This window comes from Mugil cephalus, chromosome 1, assembly GCF_022458985.1.
Source record: "Mugil cephalus isolate CIBA_MC_2020 chromosome 1, CIBA_Mcephalus_1.1, whole genome shotgun sequence".
Taxonomy (NCBI): Eukaryota; Metazoa; Chordata; class Actinopteri; order Mugiliformes; family Mugilidae; genus Mugil; species Mugil cephalus.
In genome coordinates, this window is record NC_061770.1 from 40870174 (window position 1) to 40890150 (window position 19977).

Sequence of the window (19977 nt, forward strand, 5' to 3'; positions counted from 1 at the left end):
AACTGCGCTTCCTGCCACGCCCATAATTTGTGCGTCTTCGGGCTTGTTTATGCATGCGCAAGCCGACATAAGAATGTGTCACCAAAACATGAAGTGGAACTGAGCATTTTTCTTTGTGTCTCTAGAAGTTTGCTGAACTATTTCGGTGTCAGAAGTAGAAAGTGCACATCCACACTGTTTGTTGTATTTGGTTGACTCATCAGTCTCATGCGATTACTTGACTTATCAGTTTCAATTTCTTCCGTTCTCCAGGTCTGATCTTTCGTTACCCCGAAGAAGACTATGAATCTTTTCCTTTGTCGGAGTCTGTGCCTCTGTTCTGTTTGCCCATGGGTGCCAATATCGAGTGTTGGGCACCGAACACTCGTGACCCTCTGCCCGTCTTCTCCACGTTTGTCTTAACTGTCTCCTCAGGTGAAAAGGTGAGATGCAGTAACCAAGATGTCATTTATTTATAAAAAAAAGAAAAAAAACATCTGCTCAGGATAACTAAATGAATTGTTCCATCTCTGGTGCCAGGTGTACGGCTCAGCTATCCAGTTCTACGAGCCGTACTCGGTGGATCTGTTGAGCGAGAAGCAAAAGATCCAGCTGGGCCTGCTCACCACGGTGGAGAAGAAGATGATCCCCAACCGGCCTGTGAACACCAATAAATGCATCTGTCTGCTCTCCCGCTGGCCCTTCTTTGAGTCCTTCCGCAAGTTCCTCATGTTCCTCTACAAGCTCTCCGTCTCAGGCCCCCATCCACTGCCTATTGAAAAGTAGGAACCCACTCGTAATGCAAATCTTAAAATTGAATATTTGACTACTGCTTTATTTCATTTTAAACAACTGTTTTTATCAACAGGCACATCTCGCACTTCATGCACAATGTGTCGTTTCCTTCTCCTCAAAGACCCAGAATCTTGGTGCAGGTGAGAACTTTTCCTCAAATGGTTTGTAATGAAAATAAAAGGACTCAATCAGCACATCAGCACAGGGTTTATAGGTTGTTCAAGCATTGCATTTCAGGGAATTTTCTGTTAATTAAGGCCAGTCCAAAGCAATTTGCTCATCACCCATCACTTTGTAGCAGGGGGTTGGTCCTCTAGTGGACGAGCTATGCTCTGGTTGCCTGAGTTAACCTTTTGCATGTTTCCTCACTGCGAGTGCAGATGATTTTAGATAAGTCAAGGCATTGCATTTTGGATTGTTGCCGTTGTACGAGTGCGACTCTACAGTTCAGACGTGCTGCTCTTCTATTTCGATATGGATTTTGAAATGTATGAACCAAAGTTGTTTACTTGTGGTAAAAGTTGACATCATATGTCGAATGGAGGGGGGTGACTCCACGACGCCGTTAAGCCTTGTTGAGGTGTTGTGGGCCTAACGTAACGACACATCGGTGAAGGGAGGTTCCCACCTGAAAACCCCAATGATGTGCCACATACTGCCTGCTGCTGTTGGCTAGGCTAGGTAGCTCCTTCTTTTCAGTTGGACTGAGCTTCTAAATGTGTTTTGGCGCAAGAGATTGTAACATCTTATCTGGTGTAATAGTGAATACGTCATCATCTTTATGTCATCTGTGTCAACTTTGAGATGAGTCCTACTTGGCCCTCAAGCTTAGCATCACCAAAGGATTTTATTTTTGCCTCATCATCGCCACAACTCACTAAATTTCATAAACCTCCACGGTTTCTTGTCACTACATCGCTGCTGATCTCTTCCTGTGCATACGCAACGTGAAGCTGTCACATTTCTCTTCATGTAAATGAAGGCAAAACTCCTTGGTCTTGTGTCTGAAGATAGTTCTAGTTGGAAATCCCAGCTCCGTGTGCAGAAATTCAGCCAAAAACCTGCAATGAATCTCCACCATTCTTCATCGTTTCCTGCAGACGCACATCCTTGTAACACTGTCCAGCTTTCTGGAAAATAAACTGCCTTCTGTTTCAAATATGGACTCATCTGTCAAAATAAAAGAAGCGCCTGCTGCCATTTTTCTGCACTTCATTTTTTTATTTTTAATTTGTTTTGTACCAATGTTTCCTTTAGGGTTAGGATTAGAGTTTTCTTACACACCAAAGGAAAGCCGTTTCTCTTTTATTTTCTTAAAGCCTTCCATAAAGTCCACTTCTAACCAGACTTCTCTGGACTAGATGGGTCTACCAGTGTCCCAATGAACGGGTTCTGTTCATTTTTCTTTTGGAAGTCATTTCTGGAACATCAGCCTGATGTGTCTTTCATCTGCTACACTCGGTTTTCCTGGCTAACTATTGCATCTTCAACCTTGCCCAGTGTTTTTTTTTTCCCTCAAAGAGGTTGAACATGGCTCTTAAAAACACCTGTCTATTACATAATTTCTGTCTGTGAGTGACCTTGCTGAGGCAGACTCGTTGCCAACTCATCCAGTGTTGGAAGATTTTTCCATTAACAGGGTTTATTCCACATGCAGAGCTGTGTCTGGATTCGTTAATGTTAGTTCAGTAATGTTATGTAGTCGATCCTAAACACTGTTTGGCGTAATTTTATAGCAACGCACTGGACTACATACATACTAAACCCTGAATTTTTAAATCTGTAAAATGGTCTGTTTGTTTTTGCTGTTGACTCACCCAGATAAAACCACCAGCAAAGACTTACCCATAGCATTACACTGTGCTGCTCATCGTTGTGTTTCTAGTCTTATTGCTGACATGGTTGCATTTCTTCTGCAGCTCTCAGCACATGACACTTTGATCCTCTCCCAGCCCGTCTGCACGCCCTTACCCCTCAGGTACGTTGGCCTTTAAAAATAAAAGTGCTTAGCAAAAATCGCGTTCTCAAAATCAGCTTAGTAATGATACAAACACCTCAGTCAGTGCCTGTTTTTACATCTGAATGCTCTATTATTCGACCTTGAATGCACACAGAAATAGTGATTGACAGGCCTTTGTTGTAGCTTACACAGTCGGCCTTTGTAGCCATCTTTACGAGGATTTGAAAGAAGCATTGCATGAAAGGGGAAATTATTTGAGACTTGTTATTATAAAGACCTTCTAAAAAAGCCTTATTCAATTATATCAAAACACAGGAAAATGCATTTGCAATCTGGAACAGTAGATCAAGAAGACATTTAATGAAATATTGTTTAAACAATGTAAGAAATGAAGGTGAATCATTAAATTACTTTGAGCATAGGTCTTCAACAGGGGTTCCGCAAACTCATTTTACATTTTTTTAAAATATATTTTTGAATTATTCCCTCACAAATTTAAATTTCTTTCAACACGCATTAACATGAATCAGCATTTTTTAGTAAAGGGATAAGAGATAGCTTAATATTGAACGCAATATGATAATGATAATGCACTAGTTTAATATAGAACACATATAGTAGGTAGGGGGTCCCTACTTAATCTCTCCATCAGTTTTGGGGTCCTTTGCCCTTCTCCCGACTAATCTCTGTCTTTATTTCTTCCTTGTTGTTTTCTCTTGTGTTCATTCCTGTCCTCTGTGCCCCCTCCCCTCTCCCCTCTGTCAGTGGGGCAGACTATGGCACTCTGCTGATGAATCTGGGCTCGGAGAACTGCGCCACACTGCTGCACTTTGTCCTGCTGGAGAGCAAGATCCTGCTGCACTCGCTCCGGCCCGCTGTGCTCACCGGAGTGGCCGAGGCCGTGGTGGCTGTGAGTTCTTCCGTACAGTCATGCTCAAACAAACTGAGTCATCTAAACACACACTTTGATTTGAGCAAACCTGCAACTTCAGCTTGCTTAGATAGTGGATTTTAATGTGAGTCCCACCCCTAAAAAAAAAACAAACTACTGTACTATTAACTTGACCCTCTACAGATCAGAGGTAGTAATATACATATGACTAGCATTCACAATAACATCCTGATGGTACGGGTGGAAGCAACAATAAATTTCTGCATGCTATGCATTGTCTTAATAGCTACTATATAGATGAGTAATATATGGAGCTTCCAAAAACCTGTTAAAGTTCAGACCTTCACTTCCACAAGTGACCACATTAGAAATTTATGCTTGGATACTGTAGTTTCCGTGATACTTAAATTAACAACACTGTCTATGTACAGTTTATCTCTGCTGTGCATTAAGTCCTATAGTGACCACTTAGCTTTAAAAGCAGCATAGATACTTACATTAATTGATCAGCACTGTACAGAAGAAGAACATCAGGATACATAAATAAAACCATAAATCTTATTCTATGGAAACATGGATTTTGAATGAATTATTAAGGAGATGTTGTTGAAGCAGAAGTGGGGGAGGTACATTTAGCAGTAATGCATGCAATTAAACAAGTCACTTTCATTATTCGATTGTGCAACAATTACAGCCGTGCCATTTGCAGTTTGGGATGGTAACGAGGATTTATGATGATGATTATTATTGTTTCTTTGATGGTTTATGACAGCCCTCACAGTGAAGTCATGAGAGTAGTTATTTCTAGCATGGATATGTAACTTGACTCAGAGTGGGACGTGTCTTGATTTAACCCACAACACAATGGCCTCTCTCACAGCTGTGTGTTGTGTTTTCCAGGCAAGTTTAATATTAGACACTTAATTTTCACTCGCCACAGTAAGATTCCTTGTTCTCTTTCATGTTGATTTTTTTTTTCTAAACAGAATCACTGTAGTGCAAATTAAATATCTGTTTTGAAATCTTCTATATCACAACTGTCAAAACCACAATGAATTATGTATAAAATATTAAATAGTATTAAATACGCTTTCTATGGTTCTAGTACTGTTATTATATCCATTTCTCAGCTATTATATCTGAACCAATTGATGTTTATTTGCCAAGTTCATAAATACAAAACTTTGAATATACAGGATGTCACAATCCTCAAAAATCCCTCATTGCATTGGAACTGAGTAAATCAACCAAGAGCGTCGTGTTTTACAAGTGTGTCCCCTGATAATCTGGCAGAAATACAACAATTATTTTTTTTGTTTTAGTTTTTTTATTTCATTCATCGATTAAAACAAAACAATTCAATATACAATTCAGACGTTCGCAAATCTGAATGAAATGGAGCAGAAAGAAGAATAATCTCAAAAAATCTGCCCCTTTACCCCAAGAATCAATGTAGGAGGAACTTCAATTAAAAAACGACAACACAATAAGCAGCAAAATAATGATAATAATAAAATAAAATGAAATAAAATACGTATCGTGACTACATGACTACACCGAGGGTTGGACTAACATGTTTCGTTGTATTTCCTTAACATACTGGCTTTAATTGTTCTTTTAGGTGTAAATTTTCTTTTCACAGACATTTCATGGGTGTAGTGTTTTTTAAAGATCTTAGTTCCTCTTAAGTTATACTAACTTTCTCCTTTGTCAAATCTTTTCTGAATGTTAATTGTTAACATTTTTTTTATGAGCTTTAAACATAACTTACAGAATACTGTAATCTCCTAATTCTTGAATTTATATCTGGTGTCTGATCTCGATATCTTCCCAAGAGGTAAACCAGTGAGAGTGTAAAGCTTTTACCGAGTGGTGACCTCCTCATTCAGAGCTGCGTGGAATAATCTCCATTTTCCCTCTTGTGTCTCTTCAGATGATTTTCCCGTTCCAGTGGCAGTGTCCCTACATCCCCCTGTGCCCCCTCTCTCTAGCAGGCGTCCTCAACGCGCCGTGTCCGTTCATAGTGGGTGTGGACTCCCGCTACTTTGACCTTTACGACCCACCGCCAGATGTTGTGTGTGTGGACCTGGACACCAACACTATCTACCTGTATGCCGTGCTTTTGGTTGTTCTGCATACTTTCAAACAGTACACTTGTTAAACCGAGACCCCGTGGTTGTATTTTTTTCTGTCCTGTTACTTCCAGCTAACTAACTTTGAGGTATTGTGTGAACGCAGGTCTGACGAGAAGAGACACAGCAACTGGAAGAACCTCCCAAAGAAGCCCTGCAAGAGTCTCATTAACTCACTAAGCAACTTGCACCACCAGCTGGCCACTGGTACAAAGAGCATCCTATTTCCTCTCATACCCGAGCCTCAGCCAGTCTAATAATAATAATAATATTAATAATACATTTTATTTATAATGCCCTTTTCATCAAAGGATCTCAAAAAGCAACAGGAAAAAAAAAACATCTAATTTTGGAGAAAGATAAATAAAAACAAGATACTGCATGAGCTGCAGATTAAAATGGGTTTACAGGAAGTGGATAAAATAGACACAACTAAATCTTCATCAGAATATCTTAAGACTGTTATTTGATCCTCCTGTGGTCAAAAAATAAATATTTAGTCACAGACTTAATAATGCTTGTTGATGTTGTTAGTTAAATAATTGAAATTCAGTGTAAAAAGAAATAAATGTAATTTTTATAGAACGTGTCAATTAACGTTGTAATGATCAGCTATTTCTTCTTTTATATATTCCTTTCATTTTATCACCATTTAAATTAAATAGTTTACATTACTCTATAAATTATCAGTAAAGCAGTAAGTGTCTAGCTAGTTTAACTGCTACACTGCAAAAAAAGCAAAACATTTTGTTCAGAGACAAGAACTTTGTGCTTATTTTAAGAATTTTTGTTTTGCTTAAAAGCTTATTGGCAGATTTTTTTCTCGATATAAGATGATTTGATTGAATATTTAGAATATTTTGCTTCTTTCTGTTAATGCTGTTTTTGCAGTGTAGCTAAACAAATTTAATTAATGCACATTATTCATAGACTGCACTTAACTGTATCAACTCTGAAATATCTTAGCAAACGGATATTAACAAAGATTCTTTTTTTTTTTGTGCCTGTTTTAGTTTCAGTTCGTCAAACAGCACAGGAGAGCTCGGCGGTGGACATGACCCCCATCGAGGCGGACTTCACCTGGCACAAGAAAAAGACGTCCCTGGAGATGGAAATCCAAGAGGCCTTCCTCCGTTTCATGGCCTCCATCTTGAAGGGCTACCGCTCCTACCTCAAACCCATCACCCAGGCGCCCTCTGAGAAGGCCACGGCTGCAGACTCCCTCTACGACCTGCAGGGTAAACGTGTGATTGACACCTATGAATTTGTTTATAACCTCAAGGCTTTGTAACCTATGCATAATTTACACCTCAGTCAGAGAAGCTACACATGACACATTCTTTTTATGGGCATCTCTATTTCAAGAAGTATCTCAGCTATCACTCAGTGAAGGTGAAATCACTTTTCTCATCATCTGTGATATAAATATACTAATGCTTGTTGCTGGGAAACTGGTTCTTACTTCCATTTAGCTTCACTCTTGCAGATATATTAAGGGTCATCGAAGGACAGTTCCCTAAACTGTACCTATTTTATCACTTCTTAACACATCTGAATAAAAACACGTGTTTGTTTTAATTTGGTAATTTACTAGAGATCAACCGATATGGATTTGTTTAGGGCCGATACAGTTTTTTTTTACATCAGCGTTGCCAGAGAGAGAGAAAAACATCAGCTAGCAAACACCTACTTAACAAGTTAGGGCTGTTGCTAATGACTGTAATGTGTTGGTGCTGAGTGATAAAGTAAATAGAGCTTTGTTTGGTAACTGTTTAAATAAATAAATAACCAAACAAAAATAAATAAAAGGTGTGTCGAGGGATGTTAGTGGGGGAGGGGCAATGTATGGGCTGCATGGGTCTGCAGCATCTGCAGCAGCACAGGGCTGCCTGTGGTTGCGCCTGTCTGTAAATCTTGCCTGGGGGGAAAAAATGTGAATGCACCCACGTATCAGGCCAATACCAGTAAAAAATGCAAATATCGGCCTGATATATTGGCCGGGCCGATGTATCAACAACTAATATTTACAGTAAAGATAAAAATTCAATGTTTTGTGTTTTTCTTATTAGTTAGATTCTGATCCCTCCTTTCCTTCCTTTAGGGTTTCTCAAAAGCAGGGACCGGGCCCACCAGAAGTTCTACTCCCAGCTCACCAAGACTCAGATATTTATCCGCTTCATCGAGGAGTGCACCTTCGTCAGCGACAAGGACACGGGTCTGGCCTTTTTTGACGATTGCGTCGAGAAGGTGATTACGAACCCAGCGGCGGCCTGCTTTTGGTGTTTTTGTTTCCCTCTTCCACCGGAGGTTTCCTTCAGGGACATGCCTTTGTTTGACATTGGTTTATTGGCAAAATAGCATTCGTTCGCTGGGAGTTTAAGGAAGCCTAAATTTCCTCTGATTCATTCTGTTCCCTCTGCTTTCTTTCCTCATCTCGCAGCTTTTTCCCTCTGATAAAATCACCGACAAGGGCACCAAGGTAATTGCTTACACTGTAATCACGTTTCCTCACACCGCTTTTTTTTTCTCTCCACATTTGTGACTAACAGTAGAAGATAAATACATTTTGATTTTCTCCTTTATGTATTCTGCAAGGGGCATGGACGTTTTCCTGCTTTTCTTCCATCTCTAAATCTTAACCACAATCACATAAACATGTTTTGCTGCCTGACTAGAGAAGCATTACAGATTGGGCCGTGACTGTAGTTGTTTACTTCCTGCCGCCAGACAGGAAATTACATGCATTTTTTTTTTTTTTTAAATGATTCTGATGTAACCCTCGCTGCAGGTTGAAGGAGAATCATCTGAGGATACAAGACTACTAGAGTTGGATGAGTCTCAAAAGAGTGAGCACACGGTCTTTGTCATGCCTCCTGAACCTCCGGTTGGTGATGGAACTGAACCCACTCCTCAATACACGTAAGGCTTATTTATTTTATAATAAACAAAGTTCATTAAAACTCGTGTGACTTTACAATAACCTATATTTCATTCCGCAGGTATAAAGGTTTCCCCAGGCTGCATGGAAATCTGTTTGACCGTCCTAAAGAGTTGCGTCCAGCGATTAGTACCAGAGCAGCAGGGGCTAGTCTTTCCAGCAGCCCTGCGCTACTCGCTAAGAGGACAAAGCAGGTGTGTGCATGCTACTGCAAAAAAAAAAAAGAAGCTGTTTTAGCATCTTTAACCAGTAAATGCGTGCATCAACTAGTTTTTCATGTAAATAAGTAACTAAATAACTAAATGTCTTGATTAATCCAACAGGAAATCAAGCTAGCTTACAAGATGGCAAAACGTTTTTACTCCAATCCACCGCTATGGGCCCGCTGTCTGTTCAGCCACTGCTACAGTATGTGGTTCATCTGCCTGCCAGCGGCTGTGAGGCTGGCTAAGTCTAAGACCCGGGCCATGCAACAGGGCTACAACGTCCTGTTGAAGATGAGGACCACTGAGGTGGAGGTGCTGGATGAGGTACAGTCACAGGATGTTTGAATGTGGAGACTTTTTATGAACGGAATCAAATACACAACACAAGAAAAGACACATGGTTTGTCTGTCCGGCTTCCAGGTGTGTTACAGAGTGGTGATGCAGCTCTGCGGTGTGTGGGGTCTTCCCGTTATGGCTGTGAGAGTCCTGGTTGAGATGAAGAAAGCTGGCGTTCATCCCAACGCTATCACATATGGATACTACAATAAGGTTTATTTCTGATTTAAAAACAGAAATTCTTAAACATTTTTCCCGAAAACGTGTCCTCATCTGTCGATCTGTTCCATGGCAGGCCGTGTTAGAGAGTCCGTGGCCAAGCCGGAACCGGAGCGGCCTCTTCATGTGGACCAAGTTGCGTAACGTGCTTCGTGGCGTGACCCAGTTCAAGCATGCTCCAAACCGCTCATTGTCCAAGAAGAATGGATCCGCTCTGGCAACCACAGGTGTGAAAGGAATGCACATGGCTGCACATTGAGCTCTCTCTTCGCTCTTCTTCCTTTGTTTCTCACTCTTGCCTCCGTGCCCCCTCCCTCTAGCTGCATCAGTAGGCGGGTCAGCAGTCACTGATGCCGACCGACTGAGTCACGGAAGTGCTGACAGCTCGAGCGAGGTCAACGGAGAGGAACATAATCTGTTTGCCCCCGGCCACGACACAGGAGACGGAACAGACAGCAACACAGGTACTGGCTCCCCAAAGCTGCAGGTCACAAGCTCTTAAAGGGCCAATTGAACCAAATTTACAAAGTTGTTGAATTCACATATCAGCGCTTCAAAAAAATAAAACAATCATTTTTTAAACTGAAACTGTGCGTCCGCATATGTGCACATTAAGTTTTAGGTTTGTGGCAGCTTATTCTGCTTCACTTAGACCTGTTGTCCTCCAATGTGGACGCTTCAGTCTGCCATCTAGTGGCAGCAAAGGGTCAATTCACTAGTCCGTGTAAAAAAACGAATTCATTCTGCAGGGACAAAAATGAACAAGTTTCAACACCTCATCACATTTTACATAACTTGTTTATGTTTATTAACTTTTCTAGTTTGATATGACGCACAAATTTTTAAAGTATATTTTGTTGGGGAAATTTAGCCTTTATTTGACAAGGCAATGGAGACAGACAGGAAATGGGAAGGCAGAGAGGGGGGAGTGACGTGCAGGAAAGGGCGCCCGATGCGGGATTCGAACCGGGGCCCCATATGACGCACAAATTTAACAAATTCTATCAATAGCAACAAGCTTCAATGTCAAGGACTTGATTGTTGTGGGATTTCATTGTTTGCAGTTCTGCTTTTGCTCAGTCACGTGTTATTTGTTCTTACACATGGGTGACTTTCTTATAATGTATAGGAAAATATCCACATGTGAGGACATTTTCTTTTTTCCGAAAACTACTTCCTGTTCAGAAATGATGCTTAGTTGTTATTATATTCTTATGTCCTAATTATCCCAAATACCTTGGAGAAATTAAAAAATGCATAAAAAACAAAAGCTTGGGTTTTCAGGAGGTTAAACTCTGGTTTGTGTGATTCACAGGACGACAGTCTGATCAAGGCTACGGCTCCAAGGATGAGTTGCATCAGGAACTGGTTGATGCTTCACATACAGCCGTGCCTTCAGCTGATGAGAGGAGCAACGCCAAAGCACAGCATAATGGTAAGAAATGCCTCAAGTGGAATGCTACCAAGGATTACATTTGTTTAGTTCTGCAGTTCTTTCTGCATTGCGAAGTTGTTTGAGTGCCATGTGTGTATTCTTTTGTAACCAGGAGGTGACATTGCGGTGGCAGCGGCAGAGCCCTCCAGTCCTGTCACTGTGCTTCCGTCTGTACCCAGTATTGTTAAACTGTCCACAGGGAGCTTCGATGGCAGCAGGGAAACTGGTGAGAAAACCACAATGACTTTGAATGGGTTTAAGCTACGCAACCACAGGTTTAACGTTTCTAAACCCTGAACTGAAGGGAATAACATCCGTATTATCTGGGTGCATTCTGCAGGTACAGGACAGCTCTTCAGGAGACACAGTCAGAACGACACCGTTTCACTATCTGATGAGGACCCTTCGCTACCGTCCGTGGATGTAGCGAACCAGCCTCAAGCGCAGCGGCAGAAGTCCTTTTCCGAGCGCAGCTGTAGCTTCAGCGCTGAAACCCGCGCGGGAATGCTCCTGGAGAAAGGCGTGGACCACATGGCCAGCAGAATGGGCGCAGACGCTCGCATTCTCGCGGCGTGTCTCTCTGCAGGTCCAAGTCCACCCCCTAACAGTGCGTCCAAAGCACTTTTTAAAGACCTGGAGGAGGAGCCTGAGGATGATCAGGGCTTGACGCTTAGGACGCTGCCAGAGGAAGAGGACCCAAGAGCCGCAGACGAAACCAAGGGAGATGATAAAGAGGTGAAAGGCACTGAGGTTAATATGGAGAAGCGGGAGAGGAAGCACACTGAGACACAGGACGATGAGTCGGGAGCGCGTGGAGCGATCTTGGAGAGGGCAGACGTGGAGGCGGGCGCTGACCCACTTTCCCTCCTGGTGTCAGAGACGGAGGAGTCGGCCTCTGTCACGAGCCAGGAGCCGCCACGTGCCGTTCCTCCTGTGGTGTCCCGTAACCTGGCCGAAGAGATCGAAATGTACATGAGCCTGAGAAGTCCGATGGGGCCTAAATCCTCCAGCATGGAGCTCCAGCAGTCCCAGGGAGACTCCACCGACGCCCCTCAGCCCAAACAGTCTCTAGAGCGGAGGTCCAGCCTCCCCGTCCCTCCTATCAAAACTCCAACTAGCTCACCCGGAGACACGCCCAAGCGCAGCCCCAACACTGTTACTCGTTCCAAGACTTTTGCGGTAAAGTCAAAGACGTCTGCGAGCACTACAGCGAGCCCAGGTCCTAGATCATCCTCACTGACGGCGCTGGTCAAGTCCTCCCAAGGAGGATCTCTAGGCTCCGTCATTAACTCCATTTCAGGCATCAAAATGGACACGCTCTTATCGGGGCCTAAAATTGACGTGCTTAAGTCGAGCATGAAGCAGGCGGCAAACGTGGCCAGCAAAGTTTGGGGGGCAGTAGCAAATGCTTACGCTTACTCAGACGACGAGGTGAGTGTCGTTATATTTACCCCACGACTCGTCTGCTGCTTCAGTTTGATCCCAAAATGGTCCTGATTGTGCCTAACGTCACTCTGCAGGATGAACAAACTCAGGGCGGCGGTGGCTTCCCAGCCCGTCTGGATGAAAACATGCTGTCTTCACACGACATTGATGAGAGTCCTGACAGGCGGGGCATCCCTGGACTGGTGGCGAATGGTCTAAACCAAAGCTGCACCAGCTTAGGTAGCAGCAGTGGCAGCAGCGACACAGGCAGAGGGACCCACCAGACACGTACGTGCTCACTTGCTAGTTTCAGAAGAAGAAAATAGTCCATTGAAGTACTTGGTAAAGGTCAGGGTTGCTTTTGTCTCCACATTCAGACCTAACTCCAGGTCGAGCCGGCAGGGGTCTCGACTCTGAGCCAAACTCCTCACACCACGCTTCGTCCTCGAGCATCTACCAGAACTGCGCGCTGGAGGTCAGACATGCTGTAGATACTCATATAACCCTTCGCTGCCTACAGGTACATTAAATTAACTCCTAACTGGTTTCCCTGCGGACAGGTGCTGATGTCCAGCTGCTCCCAGTGCCGCTCCTGTGAGGCTCTGGTGTACGACGAGGAGATCATGGCGGGTTGGACAGCTGATGATTCCAACCTGAATACCAACTGTCCCTTCTGTCGCACAGCTTTTCTCCCCTTATTGCACATCGAGTTTCACGACTTACGCACAACGACCGGGTAGGAATCCGCTGCCTTCATGCTCTTCTCCGTGCTTTCCTGTGTCCTTGTTTAACAGGGATTCATACACCATAAAACACGACGTCCTTGCAGTGCTAAACAAAACGAGCTGATTGTGTAATTGCTTCCTTTCAGGTTTTACATGAATCCCAGTGCCTCGGGAGATAGTATCCACAGCACCAGTACTCAGCCCGCAGCTAGCAGCTCAGCTGACATTAAAGCACCAGACCTTATCACTTTCCCAGAGGAGGAACCTAGCGAGACTCCAGATAATCATCCCGGAACACAGAAGAGGTACAACTTTACATGAATTACCTTAAACCTGTGGAGTTGACGGACACGCCGGTAAATCGCATGACCAATTTAAGAAGACGCAGCATCACTGGATCTCCATTTCAGCTTTTGTTGAAAGAGCTAACTTCAAACTATATACCAGTTTTTAAATTGTGTTGACAGACCAAGTAAAAGTAGACTTATTATCAATAATTTACAGCACACTTTTTCCTGAATATTGCCGTCATATTGATGCGAGTCTGGTTCACTGGAGAAACGATGAAAAGCAAAACGCTAGCAAGAGGAGATCGCTAGCCAGCTTCAAATGCTCCAAAGAAAAAAAAACAAAAAGGAAAAACTGACAGACCCTTTCCTGTTGATGGAAAAATCAACCAATCAGGAAATGATGTGTCAGTTGTTGCTAAGGAAGAGGGAAAAGTTATGGGAATGAAGCTATATTCAGTCTATGGAGCGACTGCAACCAAAGAGAAAGAAACCAGAGATTTGGGACTTTTAGATATTATTGCTTATTGTTATACCTGAAATGCATGATGCATTTCCTGCATTTTAATGGAAATAGTTATAAATAGCTTTGTTGTTTGCTTAATTTGTACATAACCTTTTGAAACTTACACATTAGATTTGCTTATTAAGTTATAAAAACATGTTTGTGGTTTTTACAGTCAAAAATCTAACTTTTTCCTGCTTGGGTTTTATGGTTTTAGCGTGGTTTTAGGTCCAGTGCGTTAATGCAATTTGTCAAAATGAAAAAAAAATATTGTAAAATGACACAGGTGAGGTTGTGTTGAAAAGAATGACACCAAATAAGGCAATGGAAACCGCTTTTAAGATGAAATAGAAAGGTAAAACCAAAAGTAGTCAAAAACGGCCAATTACACTCCAGAGGGTTAACCCTAAACAGATGAATTCATGTATCCCTCTGGACGTCCTCCTGACCGCTCTTTGCTTGTTGTCTTGCCAGCCTGGTTCCAGAGCCGGTGCAGTCGGACCCCCTGGGTCTCCTGGAGCACCAGGCAGCAGGGAAGCAGCAGAGATGTAGTGGGACTTCACTGACACGCAGCAACAGCGTTGGAGGACCTCTGCAGAGCCTGGACTACTCCCAGAGACCTGGACATGGCATCTCCACCACCAGCCTGCCCTGTAGCCTGCAAGAGGTGTCGGTCAGTCTCCTTTTACCGTCTCCAACCTGTCACTGAGGATTTGACAGGCAAATCAGTGGAGTGAAATTCTGTGTGTTTTTCAGGATGGCATGGGAGCGAAACGCCCAAATCCCAAGCCTGTGTCTGTGCCCTATCTCAGCCCCTTGGTCCTGCGCAAGGAGCTGGAGACCCTTCTGGAGAATGAGGGAGATCAGGTGCTCACATCCAACAATATTCTTTAAAGTCTGCTTATATAGTCAATATCCTGTAAGGTCCGACCTCTAACCTTTATCTGTACAGGTGATCTACACCCACAAGTTCCTTAGCCAGCATCCCATCATTTTCTGGAACCTGGTGTGGTATTTCCGCCGCCTGGACCTGCCCACTCACCTGCCCGGTCTCATTCTTACCTCTGAACACTGCAACAATGGAGTACAGGTTAGACGCCAGCATGCTGTCAGTCGGTGTCTTTAAATATTCCTCACACTGACCTGCTCGAACGTATTCTTTGCTAATCTTCATGGACTCTGTTAGTTAGATTGTACCACATAAGCAACGATGCGTCGTCTTTGTTGCAGCTGCCCCTGACGTCCCTGACTCAGGACAGTAAGCAGGTTTACGTCCAGCTCCTGTGGGACAACATCAACCTGCACCAAGAACCCGGAAAACCCCTTTATCTGCTCTGGAGGAGTTTGTGTGAGTGTGCACACAGACGCACATCAAGCCAACTAAAATCTACACATGTAGCTACACAGGTCTACAACAGGGCGTCTGCGATCCCTAAGCGGAGAAACTCCACAGGGGTCTTAAAATCTTTGGTTGTTCTGACAAATTTTATATATATTTTCTTAATTTTCCACCCACACATTTAAATTTCTTTAAATACACATTAACATGGATCCAACATATTTTAGTAAAGGGACAAATGGAGGCAGAAGACGTTCAGTCTTTCAGTCAGCACTTATTTAGCGATACAGGAGCTGTCTCAACAGCGCACTGTCAATTTAAGCCTCCTGTACAAAGTGGGCTCCGCCCCTATCTCTGCTGAGCCAATCACGAGGCCTCATATTACATGCTGGCTCTGTCAGACTATTCAGTTCCCAGGTGAAATCCCAGAGAAGCTAACAATGCTGCTCACTCCCATCAACCAACATAGTTTGGTTTTTCTCTGACCGTGCTACATTTAGCTATGTTTCAAGTTAAAACTTGAATCTATCAATTATACATACATATTTATGTCAGGTATTTTTATGTTTGCAGCAGTTACACCACGGCCACCCCACTGTTGCATAAGTTTGAAATAAAAATTAAAGAATATTTGAACGTGTGTATTATTTGAATAGCTTAATATTTTAATGCAGAATGATAATAACAATGTAGATTTATAAATAGCACTAAGATGAGTTTAATAAAGAACACATATAGTATATATGGGGTCCCTACTTAATCTCTCCATCCGTTTGAGGATCCTTGACCCCTGGGCTAGAAAACTACACCCACCACTAGAGGGCACCAGAGCCAACAGTTTTGAAATCCTGCACATAGTGACTGTAGTGCATAGTACCATGTGAAACACTTGATTAACTTGTTTTAAAAGTAAAATAAATGTCTTTATCCCACCACTAAATTAAAGAAATCCTGAAGGCTAGTTATAAGCAGATGTGTTGCATTGCTGGCCGAAGGGCGTGGGTGCTTACCTGTCTTGTGTCTTCCCAGGGGAAAAGAAGGGGACCTTGGCTCCAACAGACCACCAGGATATTCGAACCCTCCTCAACACGATTGTCCGCAACATCCAGACCAACGACGTGTACGGGCCGATCAACCTGCTGATCAGAGAGATTAAACAGCGCCCGGAGGGGTTCAAACGACAGAGGTTAGGCCTGTTTTGGCGCCGTGCTCAATATTCCCAATTAAGTCGTCACAAGCTGCATTTCCATTACACGTTCTTGCAAAATAATATACACGTTTCATTGAAAGGAGCTTTGCGAATGAGCTGTAAATCTCGTAAAGTCTAGCCTCACGGCATCCCATTATTCTCTTAAATTTTCGTCACTTTGAGGAAGATGAACTTCAAATGAACTGGTCACATGACCCCCCTGCTTCATCAATAAACTGTTCTGAAAAGAGCTTAGAAATGTTTTAGCAACATATAAGAGGTTTTTCAAAATGTAGCCAATTCCATTAACACTTTTTTGTTGGGATATTTGGACTTTGCGCATTTGTAGGTGTGATGGAAACGCAGCAGTAGAAGCACTCTCTCCTTCTACTTATTGTCTGAACATGTAGCTGCATTCATTTTGCCATTTCAACATAATGTCAACATTACGTTCTGAATTTCTCTCAGGAGTATCTATAGAGAGATTCTGTTTCTTTCTTTGGTGGCCTTGGGACGGGAGAACATCGACGTAGGTGAGTGACCGTTAGAAAGGAAAACTGAAACGATAATATGTTTATACTGTGAAGGATGGGATGTTTCTTCCCTAATGGTTTTTCTAATGCACCATAAAACCCTTGACTCCCTCTGTCCGCATCCTCAGAGGCCTTCGACCGAGAGTACCGCCAGGCTTATGACGAACTGAGCGCGGAGCAGCTCAAGTCTTTGCACCGGATGGATCGCCCGCCCACCCCCAGCGTCCAGTGGTGCCTCAAATGTTTCGGAGCGCCCTTCATCTGAGCACCGCCACCTCGTGCTGGGAAAAAAAAAAAAAACAAAAACAAAAAAAAGCTGCTCATGTGGATCCGCAGGCTGCGAGACAAGTGAACTTCTTTTAAAACCTCCATTCGGCCCTAAACATGGTACCTAGTCCCCCCCCCCCCCCCCACCTTGGAAGATGCCCATTTCCTGCTTCTTCTTCTTTATTTTTTTATTTCTATTTTTAACCTTAACATGCGTTTCCATGCAGCCGCCTCCAGGTGGGACTACTTTTGTAAAGTGCTTGGAAAGCTGCAGCCTAGTTGAGCTGTCTTTACAGATGGTGTATAGAATGAGTTATCACTGTACAGAATGTATTGACCCCCCCCGCCCTCCTCGTGGTGTAGACATATGTTGGTGTGAGTTCTTTGTGACAGTGTACAGACCCTGACTGTTGCTTTGTGCACTTTCTTTACAACAACAAAAAAAAAAAATCTATAACTCAACTCCATCTGTTTTTGTATATATTTTTCTCTCTGTGAGAAAATCTGAAGCCAGGGTTGCCTATATATATATATTATTATTATTATTATTTCTTTTTTTTTTTTTTTTTTAAGGCGACACGTCTCGTGTGGTCGGAGTCTTAATGAATGTTGATGTTGTTTAACTGTCTCACGTTGGGGTTCATGTGTCCGTCTGTCTGTGTAGATATGTGTCGGGAGTGTACATTGGGGGGAGGCCGTGGACAATCACTAATCATCAATCACTAAAAAAAAAAAAAAAACAACAAAAAAAAAAAAGATATACAACATTCCAGATGCCACACGCGTAACCACGTATTGGGAGGCAGAGATCATTAAAGAGGAAACATCGATCTGAAATTAAAAAGGTGTGCCACACTACTGATTCCCACACTTCAATCAGGACATGTTCACATGACGAGAAGGACGAGCAGCCGCTCGGTGCAAACGTGTTTTTAACAGCCTCATTTTTAACAGTAACTTACCGTATTTGTTCAGCTAATTCTTATCATAACTATGAGTCTCACGCATTTAGGCTGTTCCCTCCTTTAGTGTAGGTTCAAAGTGGGTACATTACTTGCAGACATGATGATTTTTCTGTGGTTTACACAGTAGCAACGTTTGAACATTTAGCGCTGGGGATTTTTCCTCAGAAAAAAAAAACACGACATTCCACTAAATGCCGACAGAGCCGAGTGCTCGTCGGAAAAGGAGACCCAGACGGAGCTGTTTGTCGATTTGGGAGCTGACTTGTACAGATTAGATAATAGAGAAATGTGAGATATTCCATTTTGCACTGCTTACGTCTGACCCCAAACCAGGGCCGAGGCCGAGGGCCGGGCCCAGTCAGGATATTAACAGCAGACTACGGCTCCTCCTCCAAAACAAAAAGAAATTCTCAATTATTTATTTTTGTATTATTGGATTGCAGACAGCGTGCTAACTTAGACTTTTTATGACTAACAACCCCTCCTTTCCCTTTTTAATCTGTCTTAAGGGATGCCACCTTCTACTGACTTTGTAAATTTGATCCCCTTGCGGCAGAGGATGTAAAGACTTTTTTTTTTTTTTTTTTAAATATAGATTAAATGATCTCTTACCGTCCTGTGGAAAGGAAATGAATGTCTACACTTAAGTGTGCTGCAATAAATGAGTTTAACTGATCGAACAGAAATGCGTCTGTTGACTTTGTCGTGGCGTTTTGTCAAAACTCTTTTATTTATTGTCTCTCCTGCTCTTCAGGCAATATTGTGTTTACAGCTTTACTCTCATATTTCCTCTTTTATTTCCATTTGCTTGTCTTGTTTCTCTATTAACTTAACGAAGTACTTTTGTGCATCCACCACAACAAAGGCAAGGCCTTGGCTTTGCACGTGTGAGTGATTCAGTTTGTTTGTACGTTTCGCTGGAACAAATTGTGCTACAGTGTATTACACATTTGCTTCTTTTTGTCTGTCGGGAGCGCTGTCAAGGCCGTTCTGAACCAATATGAAAGACAAAAACACTCCCTGCAAACTTCATCCAAGAAGACGGATGTTATTTATGACCCACTTTAGTGTATTTAGCCTTAATAAAAACCATGGAAGTCTAATTTTCCTCAATTTTGAACCAGTCCTGCTGTTAAAATAAACCAGCTTTCTGCATTAACAGTGATCCTGAATAAAGTGGTTTAAGATGTGTAATATTCTTGTTTGGACGTTGCAATTAGCATGATTTAAAGGGGAATTTTATTTTCCAAATAAACATCAACAAACATCTTTTACAATCATCCCTATGACTGCATCAATTTACCTGCTCCGTGCCCAAGAAAATAACCCATTGAGTCTTTTTCTTTTCTTTCTTTCTGTCTTTTTTTTTCTTTAAAAAAAAAGTTAAAATATCATTAAAGTTGCAACACAACCTACGAAATGCAGTGTTGCACTTGGGAACTGTTCCAGCTGTGTGACTGAAATGATTTCAAAATGACTTGATTTCACTCATGAGGGTCTTGTGTTTGACAGACGCTGAAAGGCTGTTGCTTCCTAAATGTGACTTGCGTATATATTTAAAGATTAATGTCCGTCTGGCCCTTTGTTAAACTATAAGGGCCGATGAAGAACTTCAACTTGATTTTCACTGGTGGAGGAAGGAATCTCATTCTGAAGGTGAGTGGAGTTTGTAGTTTTTTAGCCACATCTGGTTCCCGATGCCTTTTGCGAGTCCAATGAGTCTGTCAGTAGGAAACCCAGTAAACTAAGATGCTGAATGGAATTAGAATATTTTAACACGCCTTATTTGTGCTTTCATTTTTAAGGTAGCTTCAGATCAAATCATCCCACACCAGTCCAGTCCAGAGGT

General features: G+C 42.5%; 1 protein-coding gene across 3 annotated transcripts in view; it reads left to right on the forward strand.

Moving 5' to 3' along the window:
• The window catches only part of dennd4c (DENN/MADD domain containing 4C), a 38308-nt gene extending 20002 nt beyond the window's left edge, over positions 1 to 18306 (forward strand). For 2 of the 3 annotated variants that reach the window (XM_047577447.1, XM_047577440.1), the window contains 30 exons: positions 253 to 422; positions 520 to 761; positions 848 to 914; positions 2694 to 2752; positions 3500 to 3644; positions 5560 to 5735; positions 5865 to 5965; positions 6772 to 6996; positions 7860 to 8005; positions 8199 to 8237; positions 8547 to 8677; positions 8758 to 8890; positions 9020 to 9226; positions 9324 to 9452; positions 9535 to 9685; positions 9779 to 9922; positions 10774 to 10893; positions 11006 to 11119; positions 11234 to 12324; positions 12414 to 12606; positions 12696 to 12793; positions 12879 to 13054; positions 13190 to 13348; positions 14310 to 14508; positions 14592 to 14702; positions 14788 to 14925; positions 15066 to 15183; positions 16204 to 16360; positions 16832 to 16896; positions 17025 to 18306. In XM_047577447.1, the coding sequence (XP_047433403.1) occupies positions 253 to 422; positions 520 to 761; positions 848 to 914; positions 2694 to 2752; positions 3500 to 3644; positions 5560 to 5735; positions 5865 to 5965; positions 6772 to 6996; positions 7860 to 8005; positions 8199 to 8237; positions 8547 to 8677; positions 8758 to 8890; positions 9020 to 9226; positions 9324 to 9452; positions 9535 to 9685; positions 9779 to 9922; positions 10774 to 10893; positions 11006 to 11119; positions 11234 to 12324; positions 12414 to 12606; positions 12696 to 12793; positions 12879 to 13054; positions 13190 to 13348; positions 14310 to 14508; positions 14592 to 14702; positions 14788 to 14925; positions 15066 to 15183; positions 16204 to 16360; positions 16832 to 16896; positions 17025 to 17161 (5141 nt within the window). In that variant the 3' untranslated portion in view covers positions 17162 to 18306. The remainder of the gene's footprint in view (positions 1 to 252; positions 423 to 519; positions 762 to 847; positions 915 to 2693; positions 2753 to 3499; positions 3645 to 5559; positions 5736 to 5864; positions 5966 to 6771; positions 6997 to 7859; positions 8006 to 8198; positions 8238 to 8546; positions 8678 to 8757; positions 8891 to 9019; positions 9227 to 9323; positions 9453 to 9534; positions 9686 to 9778; positions 9923 to 10773; positions 10894 to 11005; positions 11120 to 11233; positions 12325 to 12413; positions 12607 to 12695; positions 12794 to 12878; positions 13055 to 13189; positions 13349 to 14309; positions 14509 to 14591; positions 14703 to 14787; positions 14926 to 15065; positions 15184 to 16203; positions 16361 to 16831; positions 16897 to 17024) is intronic. The other variant, XM_047577456.1, reaches the window with a different exon arrangement.
• Positions 18307 to 19977: the final 1671 nt, after the last annotated feature.